We start from the raw sequence: 18,175 nt of genomic DNA on the forward strand, positions 1-18,175 counted from the left end.
AACTGAAGGCCGATAAACTGATTATATTCTGAACCTCCCATCGGTATTTTTCTCCAACCCCAAACCGTCCCCGAAGTAGTGATCTGGTCACAAATCACACAATCGTTTTGGGTGTCCAAATTAAACAATCTAGGATACCGATAAAAAAATGGAACATCACCCGGCCAAACCTCATTCCAAAAAGATGTTTTCTTCCCATTTACCACTTTATTTTTAATAGAGTTAATAGGAATCAATTCTCTTCATTTAATTCCTACATGCTTATAACAATTTTAGCCCAAATCCCATTTAAACTTTTAAAGAAGTAGACATACCCGAATTATCAAGGTTCTATCCATATAAGTTTTGTAAAACTTGAACCCACAGAGAATTTTGACTATTAACAAACCTCCATCGCCACTTGAAGAAGCGTCCTATTTAGATTCCACAAACTTCAATGTCGAATCCATATTTAGATTTATCTGCAAGAACAACTTCCCATTTTACCCAAGGATTTTTTCGATTCATCTCATCCCCTCCCCCCCCAAAAAAAAATCTCGCTCTCATGCCTTCTATCTTTTTGTTAACCGTCTTTGGAATCTTAAAAAGAGATAAATAATAAATGCCAATAGAACCAAGGACGTAATAAAAACTGACCCCCCCCCCCCCCCCAATATGGACAAAAGATTTGCTTTCCATTTAGAAAGCCTTTTATCAAATTTCTTCAAAATAGGCTTCCAACCATTAGAATTCGACATGCTTGCTCCAACTAGGATACCTAAGTAAATAAATGGGGATTTTCCAGCTTTGCATCCAACTATATCATCAAATTGCTTCACATCTCCATGAACTAACATTAACCCCGAATAAACTAGACTTATACATGTTAAGCTTTAAACCCGAAACGAAAAAAAAAACCAAAAAACAATTAAGGCGAAGACTATAAAAATGCAAATTATCAACCGACCATTCCCCAACATAATCACATCATTGGCATAAACTAAATGAGATAAAGAAAAGTTATCTCTACCAATTCGCACCCCACAATATAGTCCCACGTTTTTAATATATTCTATAGCAACATGAAGCCCCTCCAAAACAATAATAAAGAGGAAATTAGATAAAGGGTCTCCTTGCCAAAGGCCCCTTTCTAGTTGTCAACCGAGAATGACTTCCGTATATCAAAACAAATGATAATTTAGTCAATAATAATTCATATCCTAATTAACTAATAAAACTTTTACTCTTCCATTTTTATTAATAGCAATTCCAAAAAACGTAAGATTAAAATCTAAATAAATGAATAGAAATAGTATACTAATTATTTGAATTTGGTCTGAAATATTCGAGCTCTTCTTGTTCAAAAAATAATAAAATAAATTAAACTTGTAGACCAAAATCTGAACTTATGTCCGTGGCTAATTAAAAAACAGTTGATTGAGCTGGTTTTGTCAAATCCAGTTTGAACTTTAACCCCACCAACCTCTTTGTTTTAAAAGCAGTGTACCCACTACTCTAAACACATTACTTCATTGGGGCTTTAAAATTTTGAATCCTCTTTATGACACACATTTGAACCTCTTTGACTCATGTCTCAACAACAAACCAGTGCCATGAATCTAATCTTGCTTTGGGTTTTATCAGCTGCTTACATTTCAACAACCCTTTTCAGCACTTGTTCTTTTGCTCTCACTCAAGATGGTAACATTCTTGTTCCTATTCCAAACAAAAAGATTGTTTTTTTGACACTTTTTTGTATTAATAATCTTGAATCTTTATTGTTTCTTTTAGGGTTAACTTTGCTGGAGCTGAAACAAAGTTTGAATGACACCAAGAATGTTTTGAGCAATTGGGTGGATAATGTTGAAACCCCATGTCAATGGACTGGTATCACTTGCTACCCAAGTGACCAAAGAGTTTTAGCAATGTAAATCTATGACTTCTTGTTTCAAGTTTTTAACCTTTTTACTGCATATTTCAAGAAATGTTAAAAAGGAACAAAAACCCTAATTTCAAGAAAATTTGTTTTTGCTAAAAGTTGTAACCTTTGATTAAATTTGGGGATTTTACAGAAACTTGCCATACATGGAGCTTGAAGGGTTTATATCTCCAAGCATTGGTAAACTCAGTAGATTACAGAGACTGTAAGTGTATTTTAACTATTTTTGCATCTTTATTAGTTGTAATATGTGCAAATTTTGGTTGTACTTTGTTTTCTATAATATGGTGTTCTTGTTTATTATCAGGGCACTTCACCAAAATAGATTACACGGTATCATACCTAATGATATAAGTAAATGTGTTGAACTCAGAGCTGTGTAAGTCAAACTGTGAATTTGGTATCTTCTTTGTTTAGCAATGTGCAATATTAAATATTGTACATTTTACTGATATGCAATGTGCTGGATCTTGTGTAGGTACTTGAGGGCTAATTTTCTTCAAGGTGGCATACCTTCAAATATGGGAAACCTTTCTCTTCTTAGTATACTGTAAGTTAGTTTCATTTTTTTTAGATTGTGCATTCTTTTCATAATCGAAGTAACATATTGCTGACCGAAATTTAAGAATTATATAAGTGGAAAATTCATTTATGTATAAATGTGGTTCACCTACTAGGGTTTTGTCCATATGCAGTGACAAGTGATTTAGCAGAAGTCAAATAATGTGTTTTATGCTATATCATATATGTTATACTTTTACCCATGACTTAAACTGAAGAATGTTAATTAAAACTTGGTTCTTGTTTAATTTGTATCCATTATTTCTCTCATTATTCAGGGATTTGTCAAGCAATACTTTGAGGGGAGCAATACCTTCATCTCTTGGTCATCTCATTCGTCTTCAATCCTTGTAAGTTACTTAGTTAGTTTGATAATCATGTTGCTTTAAATTTGAAAAATAAATTGATAATCACATTTACTTTCAGGAACTTATCTGCAAATTTTTTTTCGGGTGAAATTCCAAATTTTGGAGCACTAACAAAGTTTGGAAACAACTCGTAAGTTACCAACTTTATATAACTTTAAAATACTACGTAGATGCATTTAGTCTTAAGTTGTCATCAAGCATGTTATTTACTTATTTTGTATTCTAGCATTTGATTTTCTTGAATTATTCATAGCTTATTCACCTTTTCCAAAAATACTAATTTGAAATACGGGTCACTACACGTAGGTTTATTGGTAATTTAGAACTTTGTGGCCAGCAAATACACAAACCGTGCAAAACGTCATTGGGATTTCCTGCTGTCTTACCGCATGCAGAAAGTGATGAAGCAGCAGGCAAGTTGTTAATATGAAAAACGACTTTTTGTTCATTAAAAATACAAAAATTACTTGTGGGCAGAATCAGTCTTAACCGTTTATGATGTATTTTAACTGTTACAGTGCCTAAAAGTTCGTCTCATTCAGTAAAAGGAGTATTTATCGGTGTTGTGGTCGCGTTGTGTGTAGCACTTGTGTCCTTTGTATCGTTGTTGGTTTGGTTGCTTACAAAGAAATCACGGGCTGCAAAACGATACGTGGTTGTCAAGAAACAATTTCATCAAGAAACGAGTAAGGAAAGAGAAAAAAAAGCTCACATTTTTAAGTGTTTTAGTAAAGTTTATTAATTTCTTAACTGATTTTATGACTTTATAGGTACACAACTTATAACATTCCACGGTGACCTTCCTTACCCTTCGAGTGAGATTATCGAGAAGCTCGAGTCTCTTAATGATGAACATATGGTTGGTTCGGGTGGGTTTGGGACTGTGTACCGAATGGCCATGAATGATTGTGCCACGTTTGCTGTTAAAAGAGTTGACCGAAGACGAGAAAGTCAAGATCTAGCATTTGAACGGGAATTGGAAATATTGGGCAGTGTTAAACATATTAATCTTGTTAATCTTCGAGGGTATTGTCGGTTTCCTGATTCAAAGCTTCTTATCTATGACTATGTGGCCAATGGTAGTCTTGAAAATTTCTTACATGGTAAGCTTCATACTTTGACTTAGGGTGTCTATGAAACTGAAAAACCGAACCAAAATAAAACCGATGGTTTCGTTTTTATATTTTCGTGAAAAGCGAATTTTTGGTTCGGTTTTGCATGTAACTAAAATGAAAAAACCAAACCGAATTTATGGATATTTGTTTTTAATTATGAATGCCAAGTAATTTGTAAGAGTTTAGTAAATAGTGTAAACCAAATATTTTAGGTCCAAATGTATAATAATAAATTAATTATTAATCTACAAAAAGATTTAGACCCATATTCATTATTTTGGTTTTTTTTTTGCCACCCAAAGTTTTAAAGTCCAAATGGTAAATTGAAAACAAAAAATCTTAAACCGAACGGTTTCCAAAAATCGGTTTTTGGTTCGGTTTGAGCCAGGACCGACCCAGACCGTCTACTTTATATGTGTTTAGTGTTTAAATGTTTTTATAAATTTGTGATTTTAGAATGCCAGGACGGAGATCAAACGTTGAGTTGGACTGCTCGTTTGAAAGTAGCTTACGGTTCAGCTCGTGGATTGGCTTATCTGCACCATGATTGTAGTCCGAAAATACTTCACCAGAATATAAAATCGAGCAATATTCTTCTAGATGATAATCTCGAGCCTCGGGTTTCTGATTTTGGTCTTGCTAAGCTTTTGGTAGATGAGGAAGCTCACGTAACCACTGTCGTGGCTGGCACTTTCGCCTATCTTGCACCAGGTTTGTCTCTTTTTTCACTTTCCGCTATCTTGACCAAATCATAAATATTTTCATTTTATGTTAAACAGAGTATCTGCAAAGCGGACGAGCCACTATGAAATCAGATGTTTATAGCTTTGGGGTTTTGTTATTGGAGCTTATAACGGGAAAACGACCAACTGATCCGACTTTTGTGAAACGGGGCCTAAATGTTGTTGGTTGGGTATGTATTTCTAACCTTTTTCATATAAAGGTTGAATATTTGAAAATGCAATAAATAATTTGATTCTGAATTTAATTAAACAGTTGAACACCCTGCGAAAGGAGAATCGTTTGGAAGATGTGGTGGACAATAGGTGCACCGATGCAGACACAACGACTGTAGAAGCGGTTCTGGAGATTGCAGGGAGGTGCACTGAGGCGAACCCGAATGACAGACCATCAATGCAAGAGGTTTTGCAGTTTATAGAACAAGAGGTGATGTCACCTTGCCCGAGTGACTTCTATGACTCACATTCAGATTATGCTTGATCATAATCAATCCGTTGATTTTCTTGACACTTTCTAAATTAAGTAACTTCCCTGTGGCTGGAGATTGTTTGTATATTAATGTTTTGGGAACTAAAGATTTTGTTCGTTCATCCGCAACCAGAAATGAATGTGAAATGAGTTTTGTAACATCAGCTTCTTTGTGGGGTTATTATTTTTTAAGTTATGTTATGAGTTCTAAGAGCTTTTTTTAAATAAATGTGTGGCTAAAGTTGAGCTGGTGCTTATTCATTGTTCTTAATAGATTCAATATGAAACCCCATATTCAATTGGTTAAGATGTCCCGAAGCTTATATTATAAAAATGGTTGCATCATTTTCAGATGGCATCACTAAGATTCCACGTGTAGATCATAGTCTTAAATTAAGCACCGCAGGCAGGATTATTCTGAATTTTTAATAGTTGTTTTTGGAGTAAATAAAGAAGATTATGCAAACTATATGTATAGGAGTCTAAAATATATATTTTCATCAAGCACAATTGTTTAGTAAACTATTATGGCTCAAAATTCTTTATAGAACATCTTATCAACTGCCAGTAACATGTTGATGTAAGGAGAATTAATAGTGTATATCCCATTTTCAAGTATAAAGAAAAAAATTATTAAATTCTTAGCAATTCAGAAACAACAATAGTTGCTTTCACATTGATTATTTTATGTTATCAAATTTATATTAAAATTAAACAAATATTAGACTCTTAGATGGGAATGCACATTGGTCTTTATTCCTTTCCACATTATTCTTTTCTTGGGAAATTTCATGAAGAACATACAACAATAAAACTTACATAATGAGTTAACTCAATAAGGCCAAAAACAAAATGATTGATCAAGTTCTTGGTCATCACTATTTATGATCTTTGGCAACATGTTACCGGTAACTGGATTTACAAACATCTTCGCCAAGTTATCTTCTTCATCCAAAGATTCATCACTGTGATCATAATCAAACAAATAAGAGGGGTCAGCCCGCTCTAATAAACATTGGACCTCATCTACGTATTTTGGGCTGCTCGAGTCACTCATAACGTCCCCCACATTTAAGTTCTTGGATATATATTCATCATTCAAACAATCTGCACATATGATGTATATATGTGTGAACCCTCGGGTGGGCAAAAGTGAAATTGCACTAATTTTGAAATTGCACATATGATATATATATGTGTGAACCCACGGGTGGGCAAAAGTGAAATTGCACTAATTTTGACGTTATTTTACTAATCTCGTGAAAATAACGTTAAAAGTGACGGACGGTTAATCAGGCATCATGTAGTGGCGTTGATAGCCGAAAGACAAGGGTACATGCACCGATCAGCCGGTGTCCCGATGATTGAGTGCTATGTGCCTTATGTCCAAGGCTTGATGCAAAACTACTATCGAGCCGGGGGTCTCACCGGAAGCAGCCTCTCTATCCCTATGGGGTAAAGGTAAGGCTGTCTACCCTCCTCAGACCCTACCATAGCTTTGCTATTGGTGGGATATACTGAGTACGATGATGATGATGATGATGATGATGATGATGATGATGATGATGATGATGATGATGATGATTATTCAAACAATCTGCAACGGGTTCAAGTTGGATCCGAAAAGATTCACATTTGGTACTAGATGCATCAAAACTTCCCTTTTCCGTCTCTTGCTGAAGTAATTTTTCACTTAGATCAACAACCTAAACAATTATTTGAATGTAAAGATTAGATATATAATTTATTTATCTTGATGAAAAATTCAAAAGAACTATAATAACTGTATTGGTGAATGAGTAAACTAACTAACAAATGACAATTGTATAACACTAAAAACCATCCTAATATTTGAAGATAAATAATAAACCAAATATAGATAATAAACTTAGTTAACACTTTAAGATCAAGATTACATGACTACCTGTGATTTTAGTTTTCTTTTTCTTGAAGTAGACTGTCATAATTTGCCTTGAGTTGGTTGTAACTTTCTTGGAGAGTATCATAGTCTTTCTCAAGTTGTTTGGTTCTCCACCGTGCACGGCGGTTTTGGAACCAGATCGCGATCTGTCTAAGCTGCAACCCGAGTTCTTTTGCTAGCTGAATCTTTCTTTCAGGATCGAGTTTGTTTTCTGTCTTAAAACTTTTCTCCAAAAACTGAACTTGATCAGCTGTCAGTCGTCTTTTCTTCTCGTGATGGTGAAAGTAATCATCATATTCATCATTCTCATTGTCTTCCTGATCGAACGTTTTATAAAACGAGCTTCTTGATCCATTTCTTTTATCTCCAAAACTAACCATTGATCTGGATCCTGATGGGATATCAATCAAGAACATCTTGAACACAATTTTGAGTCAGATCAAGTGTGATGACAAAAGTCAACTCAAAAGATTCAGGATAATTTGGATTTATAAAAATATAATATCTTGTTATGGAAAGGTTGGGTTGCTTAAATCTTGTGGCGGAAGAAGCTGGTGATGATGATCTCGGTAATATGGGAAGTATGTGAACACCTGTTGGTCACACCCATCATAACAAAACTCCCCGTTGATCGTCGGGAAGTCAGCCGCGGATCAAAAGAAAGATGAACATGAAAGGAGAAATATTATCCAAAAAGAGAGAGAGTATTGCAATTGTTGTTTATGTCTTTTTTAGTAAAAAGAATGAAATGGTGATAGGGCCAAGGTTCCAAGTGGTAATAGTATATAAGCCAACACCAGTTGACTTCTTAATCTGAGTAATACTCTTGTCTCACTCAAATTGTATTAGATAGTTGTTAATATTTGGAATCTAATTTGGCATGAGCTTACACAATACTTGTAGTCATTTAGATAAAGTTTTGTTCATAATGTTCTTATGAGTGTTGATGAGCACTCCATATGTTTTGCAACACATTCTCTTGGTGATTGCATATGTGTATATACAATGTCATTTTCTTTTCACTATTATAGAATAGCTTGTCCACACTACCACACATCCACTAATCATTGACCACTGTGAGACTCAAACCCTCAACCTCATGAGAAGGTACATCGCTATTTACTATATTGATACCACTAAGCTAGAAGCCATTTTGTATATGCAATTTATCATTTAAACTTTGACCTTATTATCCACAACTTGTCATCATGAACTATGTCCTTATTAGGACCAATGGTGTTTGTGCTTGTATTATCCTTTTGTTTCGTGCATTGTTCCTATGCCTAATTGTGTCGTACACACGATCTTCAACATTTGTCGGTTTACTTCGTAGGGAGCTTTGTTGTGTGCCTTGCCTTGAGATAATTGTGGTGTTTGCCGTAGAGACTTTCCTTGGACTAGCATGTGTAGAGGACTATATTTGATAAAACTTCCTTTCCTAAGTTGGGGGATGAACCTTCATCTTTTTGTATCTTTAGACGATTAGCAATACCACCTTGATTATTTATGCGCAACAAGAAGAACACCACAACATTCACTATTGCGGATTGAGATTCATCAAAGTCGCAACCCAACTTCGCTTTCATGAAAGCTTGCGGGACCTCCCCCGAGCGAATCACCTACTTCTACAAGTAATTAACATAACCACCTAGAAATCTAACAACCACCTAAAGATTAAAAAAAAAATTGGTTCCATGATCTTTTAAGGAGTAGGCTCATGACAAGACTCTTCACATAGAAAGCCAATACCTTTCAAACAATGATGTTGAGACAATACACTTAACCGATAATGGATTGTTCCCAACACATACCGAATTAAGCAAGTTCGGGTCTTGGGGAATACATTATCAAGCTCTCAACCACTAAATTACTAATATCTCCTCATATGCTTAATACAAATATTACAATACTGATGGAACATGGAACAACAAAGAGTGCACTAATAATCCACCTAGACCTTTTTGCAATTAATTGTTTAAATACCCTTTTGTCTCATATTTGTTCTCTTTTTTTCCGAATCACATGTTTCGTGCTTCTTGCACCAATCATACAAACCACCATGAAGATTATGGAATGAAAGTAAATATAATGCAGTCCCACATCTCCGAGTGCTTTATGGTGATGGCATTCTACAAAAGCTAGCTTTCAAAAAGGATATTATTGAATTTTGTATTAGTAGTCATAAGCAGAGATGGACATTTGTGTATATACGTCCAATTTTATGAACCAATTGGCCCAATAATAAACAAATTTTGCATGCACAATACAAAGAGCTATTAAAAGCCCAAGTCAAAGTTAGGCTCATATTTACTAGTAACAATTAGTGGACCTTTTAAACTGTTCTTATAGCAATCCATAGTTTTATGGGCGAACGTGTTCCCGTTAGCCGTTTTACTTCATACTCCCACAGAACCGTTTGTTAACGGGTTTGGGTGATCTGGTTGTTAATTTCGTCTTTTGGGGTTTGGATCATATAATGCTAAATGTCAATTTGGTTGTGTTCATAGTATTAAAAAGGTTCTAATGCATTACCAGCCGTGACAGGAGTTTTTGTTGTCCCCTAGTGAGTTCTAGTTGGAACATATGAGAGAATAAGAGATAGTGGGCATTTTAAGTCACCAAAAGCCAAAAGGTGAGGTTGAAGATAGGAATTCACGTGAGACCACTATTTTACTATTTATACACAAATGATTCAAATTTGATACTGAGAAATAATAAATTATATCTACTACAAATTTGATAAGTTGAAGTACAATAATAACAAAAGTTGTTGGGTGTTTGGTATTGCATTTCAAAAGTGAGAGTTTTAAAATATCATTTCACTCCAAATATATCATGTTAAATATAGTAAAGGTAAGAATAATATCATGTTAAATATAACAAAGGTAAGTTTATGATGCTCTAAATCGGATACATTCTCAAGATGAATATGATTAATGTAGGATCAAACCAACCCGCCAACCAATCAAATCAAATATTTGTTAAGATTAACAATTCATTTATTGCGTGAAAAAAATTCATTTGTTCACATGTAACATATTTGTTAGTTTGTGATGCTACTTAGATACGATGACGATATGGATAGAATAATAGCCATATAACATGAAAAACCTTAAATTCTTCATTAATGCGGTGTACTACGAAAGGTCCATTGACCAAGTCCATGGGTGGCAAGGAACAAGTAATTAGTACTAGTCCAAAAACATATTGGGAAGGTACAAAAGTGACTTCATTTAGACAAGTCCATAAGATTTAGATATATTACAGTTTCTCGAACATTGTCCACACTATATGGACTTTTCATGATCATGTCCCCCACTATTTGAGGGAAATAGTGCGCCTTAATGAATTGTTTGGTAATGACTAGACTGTAAACTGAAAATAACCTAGTAGCATCCCCCTTACCATCAATGGTGCCCATGAATGCCCCTCATGACAATATAACGAGGACTGAGATCACATGATATGGTCGGTGTAAAGTAGTGGAAAACGAATAATGTGTATTGCGTTTCATCATTTTATCTTACGCCACATTCTCCGGATTTGATGTGAAGGAGTGTTGTAACGGTTTTGTTCGTTACAAATAGTCATATTTCTAGTAGTACTATGTTGGTTTACCCATTTAGGTGGACGCTCTTAAAGCCACTATTGATGATGTTCTAAACTTTCTCTCTTCAGTCTCTTTTTCATGAAACCTTCTGATCACCCATCCAAAAACCATTATTTACATGGCCCATGATGACGTTCAAGATGTTTATTAACATTAGCTAGCTAGTCTTTACTTATTATTTTGATGTGGACCAAAGTGAGAGAATATACACGGAACACGAGACATTCAGAGAGAATATTAGGGGGATTGGTATCAATTCATATTCATATCATGCCTAGTGAAAGTACTTGTGGCTAATTATATTGCCATATAAAGCAAATGCATGCACTTAAAGGAGATTATCTGAAATAAACAACCACGTACACTACTTAAAACTATAAATATGACTACTTCTCTACGTGCACATAAGAGTGCCGACGAATTTCTATCATGTTTTGTTATTATATCCTTGAAACGAACGTTGTGTTCCCGAGTTCATTAAACGCAAGAAAAGAAAGGAAATGAATTTTTTCTTTTCATTTCCTTTCCTTTTCTACCTTTTCCTTTCTTTCATACAATTTCCTCCCAAATTGGAAAGAAACATATCCCCTTCAATTTACTCTTTAAAACACCCTCTTTCCTTTCCTTTCCTTTCCTTTCCTTTCCTCTCTTAAATGAAACTAGGAAACACCCAACTTTATATTTCTTTTCCTTTCTCTCCATAAAAAAACTAAGGAACACACTAAATCTTTTCATTCTCTCCATTTCCTTTTCTTTCTCTCCATAATTGATACTCGGGAACACAGCCGAAAGGCGAACTACAAGAGAGAAAGGAAGTGAGTTTGAGAGACTATACGTTAACATGTGGTCACTCCCACATAATCAAGTTTAATTTTTGTTTTTAATAGTACATTAGTACGTACCTAAGTTTTAAAAATTTTCTAATTAAGTTACATAACTTTCCTATTTTATTTAAATTATAGGTTTTAACATGTTTTTTAGAATTTTCTGTTTTGTTTCAATTAAAAAAACTTTTTATCTTTTTTTTCTTTTTAAATATAATTACGTATATTGGAGAACACGACCCTGACATCTTCTCCTTCATTTCATTGTTGATACAAAAAAATTCCGATAAGGCTCTATTTGAAGGTTTAATGACTAAATTTGGACAAAAAAATACACGAGTAATCTAATTAAAACAGTTTTTAAACTTGGTTACTATTAATTTGACATTTTCGCTTTTTAATAACATATGCACCTAGGAGGATTTTTAAGAACCACATGACAAACTATATTTAAATACGTTTCTGTGTCATATTTTTCAATTTTGTATGCTTAATTTCATGTCAAGCCTTAACTCATTTACGCTTTTCCCCCTTTTATAAAATAGTATAATAGGGTTAACGAAATATTTCTTGGTGATTGACTAGTTTAGTTTTTTTTGTTTTTTCTTATAAGGTCTGTAAGGAGCCTATGTCTGCGGGTGTGCAGACATAAGCTCCTGAAGACTGTTTGTTTTTTAAAAAAAAAATCTAAAAACTCCTTTTATGATCTTAAAAAATAAGTTTTTTTCAACATCTTCACAGTTCTTCACACTTCTTAACATCATACCAAGTACCAACACCCAATGTCCAACACCACCACCACCCACCGCCCGCCACCACCACCACCATCCACCGTCCGCCGCCACCACCATCCACCGTCCGCCGTCCGTCGCCGCCACCACCGTCCACCACCACCGCCACCCACCATCTGCCGCCACCACCACCGTCCGCCACCACTACCCACCATCCGCCACCACCACCGTCAAACACTCACCACCACCACCGTTAACCACCCACCACCACCACCATCTATCACCACCACCACCCCCGTCGGCCACAACCGCCGTCCACTACTACCACCATCCACCACCTCCACCCACCGTCCGTCACCACCACCACCATCCGCCGCCACCACCAACGTCAACCACTACCACCACCACCACCGTTAACCACCCACCACCACCACCATCCATCACCACCACCACCACCCCCGTCGGCCACAACCACCATCCACTACTACCATCACCACCCACCGTGCGTCCCCACCGCCACCCGCCACCACCATCCACACCACCCACTGTCCTCCACCACCACCATCTACCACCACCACCCCGCCACAACCATCCATCACCACCATAGTCCACCACCCACCGCCACCGTTCATCATCACCACCACCCATTGTCGGCCATTATCACCGTCCACCACCCACCACCACAACCGTCCATCACCACCACCCACCATTCACAGCCTACCACAATCGTCTACCGCCACCCACTTTCATAGTTCGTACACCACTACCAATTATTTTAGCATTCTACAAACGTTAAATAACTTTTATCTACTGTAATATATATGATAGGTAACTAATTTTCAGCTTATGCAGACGATATCCAGTTTATAAAACAAACAATCTTATATTTTCAGATTGCAGACCTTCAGACCACATCTTCAGTTGCAGACATTAAATCAAATGAAATCATATTGCAGACAATTTTTGTCTTCAAAACAAACAGCACCTTAGTGTGTGAACTGTGAAGTTAAAAAGTAACCAGGTGTTATTAAAGCCCGCACGTTGCAGGAGGGGAGGAAATTCAGTCGTTGTCAGTTCAATTCGCTATGGAACATTCGATAGGGTACCTATACGCAATACTAACTAAAATAAACTCAAAAAGTAAAGTAATATAATCAAAATGACATCTAATTTTTTTTATATAATACCTAATCAGACATTTATAATTAATGTTTTTATGTCCTTTTTAAATAAAACAGCGAAAAAAAAAACATCATGAAAAGTTTTTAAAGGACATCGGGTAATAATATTTTCGGACCTGCCAATAGCATATTGCAATTGATAGGATTTTTGTTAAAGTATGATTCAAAAATTAAATAATCATATTATTGGAATGCCGTCTTTTTATCAAAATTAAATTTTTTTCTTATTGGATTTAATTATTATTAAATATATTTAAAAATCAAAGTTAATAATTATTATTAATATTATTAAATACTTAATTAAATTATAAGGGATTTAACCAAATTGTTTTACTTGGAGACTTAATCTGACAGAAACACAAACTTTAAAACGATGCCTTGAAAAAAGTTGCATAGAATCATATTCGAACTTTGGTCCAAGTGTAACGGCACTTATTGAAGCCTTTATATTCATACTTTTTATTAATATGAAAGAAAAATAGAGGAAACAACTAAAACATACTACGTTGAATTTTCTATAATAGACAAAAAAATGAAATCTAAAGTACACCTCTATATTTAGAGGCTTGTATTATACTCCTATACATTGTAGAATTATAATTAAGTTTTAAAAGTGTTTCAATCTAACTATACTATTAAAACAAAAGAGTTTAAATCAATTTGACAAATTTCTATTGGTTGTTTGTTAAAGTTTCCATGTATGTCTAACACTTCTCTAATTTTCATATGAATAAAATAAATCAAAACTAAATTAAAATTATATACAATCAATTCTCTTTAATCTCTTTAATGATTAAAATTAATGATTCAAATACAATTTATAATTATTAATATCAATTTTTATTATTTCTATTATTATGTATACACAAGTCATAGTTTAACCTAAAAACCCAAATCAATTATCTCATCTTTCACGCCTTCATCCTTTTCCACGAATCTCTACCTTCAATTCATTTATCCGGCAAATTCATCGTCTACCATAGATGAAGTTGTTCACCAGCCGGACGTTTTATCTACAGCATATCAGCCTATCCATGACTGTCTTCACAATCCATCAACGTTACTATCGGTCAATTAAATCATCAAGTTTTATTTTTTGTATTTTGATTCAACTGAAACTATATTTTTTTTTTATTTTTGATTTCATATCGGTCAACGTTACTACAGATTTAATTTTACTAAAATTGTATTAATTATATATTTATGAAACTTGACCCACTGACTAATTAAAAGTATAACCATTGGAGTATAAGTTGAGATTTGTAATCAATTTGTGTATATTAGGAAAAAATCAACCATTTGATTAAGGATTACTTTAATTACAGAATTAAATTACTAACTTATTTTTGCACAACTTATATGAATTACTTAATTATTCAATTGCTTATTAATTATATTATGTTGACTATTTTTATAAATTTCAACCGTATGATTAAGGATTTTAATATATCATAATTTATTATAATTTTAGATATACGGTAATTGATAATCAATTTTAGATATAAGGAATTAAAAACATTGATAATTAATTATATTAATGTTAATAAATAAATTAGTAACTTATTTTTCTTCATTAATAAGTGTTATGTCAATTATATATCTATAGGTAGCTAGCATATAAAACAAGTATCACTAAGTGTTAGACACCGAAGCTGACTGTTTATCATTTGCCTTGCCACCAGGTCATCCAGACCATGGTATGTGTTTAGCCAAGATTACACCCACTCGACCTCCAGTCGAGTTTAGCGTTGGGTGGGGTTTGTCAAACCCAGTAGTACTACTCAACAATGACTCGCTATTATCCAATATTAAACGGTTCGATGTGAATGAAGGACTTTAGTTAACGCGTTTGCCACTTAGTCTTTACAAGTGATATATAATCTATATTAACAAAATCTTAAATGCGTTTTCGGAGTATGTTATCTCCCCCAAGTGAAAAGCGTTTGAAAACAGTTTAAAAAGGGGAAAGTGAAACTCACTGTTTGCGAAGAATTCCCAAAAATAAATCACCAAGATGCGCGTCACAGAAAAACTCTCTTTAGCGTTCTAAAACAACAAAGAGATTTTTCTAAGTGTCGGAATATTATCGAGTCTCTAGACCCGGCACATAATACGTATGCACACAACATGTTTCGTGTTTCGTTTGTGAATCGCGTGTGACTTTAACAAGTGTATTTGTGATACGTTACATGTGTAAGAAATTATTTACGTGCCATGTATTCAAAATGTACATCACTAGCAATTACTCCCCGCAAGGGCAATTTGGTCAACACATAACAATCAACTAGCAATTATTCCCCACGAGGGCAATTTGGTCAAAACACGACAATTAATTAGCAATCACGTTGTTTCATGCAACTTTCACAAACTCAGCAGCTAGTTTCTTAACGACAGAATTCTACTTGAAAAACTAGTCTATACCACCAATCATAGCATCACAATTAATTTACCAAAAATCATCACAAAAGCATATATGTCTTAGGTTTCTAGAACATATTTTATTATATTTTTTATTCCACATAGGTTTCTCACAATCATCAAATCATTACAGCAAACTCATAACAGTCAAATTCATGCGCAACAGAATGTTATTTGAAATTCCCGTTAAACGAAAAATCCAATAAATGCAAGACCACTTGGGTTAGGTTCCTAACTCAATAAGTCAACTTCCAGAATTGGAACCAACCCAATTGGTCTCGTAGTTCATGAGATATAACATTTACAAAACAACCTAACAGCAGGTCTAACAACTCAGCTTTGCACTTCAGTTTTGTAAAATAATAAAAGTTAACTTTTACACGTCCAAAAATTGCAAATTTATATTCTTTAGAAACTAGACTCAACCTAGTTTACTGTAGTATCAATAATCTCAACCAATTTTCACATTTACACCTCGTTACAGTCAATTAAACATTAATAACACAATCTGTCCAGAAACTGTTTGCATCCAAACTCAACATATTAACTATCTATGGACCATCATTCATTCATATAACACTCTAGACTCCATAATCACTATCCATGCACATCAATTACACATTACATACATGATTAGGGTTTTTGTTTGAACTCAAATCAAAGACACAAGCAATTAACATGTAACAATATCCAATCTAGTTATCAAATCATCATCAAATCAACAACAATCATATGAACTACATACACACATAAATCGGCCCTTAGGGTTTTCAATTAACCCATTAAACATCGAAATTAAGTATAAAGGATGCAAGGGATAGTCGTTTATACCTTCCTAGCACCTTAATCTTCAATCAAAAGTTGAAATTGATTGTATGTATGTGTGTGTATGTCGACGGCAGCCAAGGGAGCCAAGGGAAGAGGGGTCCGATCGGGGTAGAGGGAGAGGAAAAGAAAAGTGAGTTAGGGTTTTAGGTTTAGTATTATTTATAATAATAATATGTTACACTCAAGTCCCTCAACTTTCAATTGTTGTTTTTCTAGCTTAATTAACTAGTTCTAGTACATTGAGTTAACGTTTATAACAATGTTATCACATAACACATAAGCCTAACACATAATTATCACATAACTATTGTTTTGACGTTTTTCGTTTATTCACCAATCATTTGCGTCAACTCGTTTGCGTTTCGGTGCAATTCCCGAAAGACTACACATGTAGTAAGTGTTAAGCGTCATTTAAACCCTAGTTTAAATGTAATGAGGTGTGCGTTATAGATTCAATGATCTTAAGTTTGAATTGACGGAGTTGAGTTAACGGAGTTAACCTGAAATTGACGATTGTCACATCATTCCCATGTTAAAGAATTTTCGTCCCGAAAATTTGAGTCAAGTCGTGATGAGTGTCTGAAAAAGTAAGAAAATTTTCAGTTTGTCATATCATCCCCTAGTAGAAAGAAATTTCGTCCCGAAATTTAATTCATATCTCCGGTGATTTCTGACGGTTTGCCGGGTTTCGCGGTTTTCTGTGTTTGGTCAGCCCTTCAAAAAGGTGAGGATACTTTTTCGTCATTTGATCCTCGCGTTCCCACGTGAACTCCGGTCCACGTCTCGAGTTCCAACGAACCTTGACGATTGGAATTTTGCTGTGCTTGAGCGTTTTGGTTTCCCAATCCAAAACTTCGACTGGTTCCTCAATGAAACGTAACTGTTCATCAACTTGCAGTTCCTCCAAAGGGACTACTTGGGTTTCATCAGATAGGCATTTCTTCAAATTCGATACGTGGAAAACATTGTGTACGCCACTGAGTTCTGTTGGTAGGTCCAGTCGGTACGCCACCGGACCAATGCGCTCAGTTATTCGGTAGGGACCAACATATCGTGGGTTGAGTTTGTTTCGCTTACCAAAGCGAACTACACCTTTCCAAGTTGAGACTTTCAGTAACACTCGATCGTTCACTTGAAATTCGAGAGGTTTTCGGCGCTTGTCGGCGTAACTCTTTTGGCGATCTCGTGCTGCTGCCATGCGGTTTCGGATTTGAACTATCTTTTCCGAGGTTTCGAGTACCAGTTCTGGACCAGTGATTTGGCTGTCACCCACCTCTGCCCAGCAGAGTGGTGATCGACACTTCCGTTCGTACAGCGCTTCAAACGACGCTGCTTTAATACTTGCGTGGTAGCTGTTATTATACAAAAACTCTACCAAAGGTAAGTGAGGTTCCCAACTTTTTCCGAAATCCAATACGCATGCACGCAATGTAACATCCCGAAATTTCAAAGGTAATATTAATTACATTACTTATTAATAGATGGGAAGTT

General features: G+C 34.9%; 1 protein-coding gene and 1 pseudogene across 2 annotated transcripts; one reads left to right on the forward strand and one right to left on the reverse strand.

Moving 5' to 3' along the window:
- The first annotated feature begins 1,348 nt into the window (after positions 1-1,348).
- On the forward strand, positions 1,349-5,413 carry LOC143572962 (LRR receptor-like serine/threonine-protein kinase FEI 2). Its single transcript, XM_077057974.1, has 13 exons — positions 1,349-1,680; positions 1,771-1,906; positions 2,052-2,123; positions 2,226-2,297; positions 2,397-2,468; positions 2,758-2,829; positions 2,906-2,977; positions 3,154-3,260; positions 3,366-3,533; positions 3,618-3,950; positions 4,419-4,673; positions 4,742-4,875; positions 4,959-5,413. The coding sequence occupies exons 1-13, from the start codon at positions 1,569-1,571 to the stop codon at positions 5,181-5,183; spliced, it is 1,830 nt and encodes a 609-aa protein (XP_076914089.1). The 5' UTR covers positions 1,349-1,568; the 3' UTR covers positions 5,184-5,413.
- A 590-nt stretch (positions 5,414-6,003) lies between these two features.
- Positions 6,004-7,899, reverse strand: LOC143572964 (uncharacterized; annotated as a pseudogene). Its single transcript, XR_013142346.1, has 3 exons — positions 7,096-7,899; positions 6,690-6,877; positions 6,004-6,136 (listed from the first exon to the last, which is right to left on the reverse strand). The product of XR_013142346.1 is annotated as an uncharacterized LOC143572964 (transcript).
- Positions 7,900-18,175: the final 10,276 nt, after the last annotated feature.

This window comes from Bidens hawaiensis, unplaced genomic scaffold (genome assembly GCF_021521415.1).
Source record: "Bidens hawaiensis isolate Kalapana, Puna unplaced genomic scaffold, B.hawaiensis_p1.1 tig00026179_1, whole genome shotgun sequence".
NCBI lineage: Eukaryota > Viridiplantae > Streptophyta > Magnoliopsida > Asterales > Asteraceae > Bidens > Bidens hawaiensis.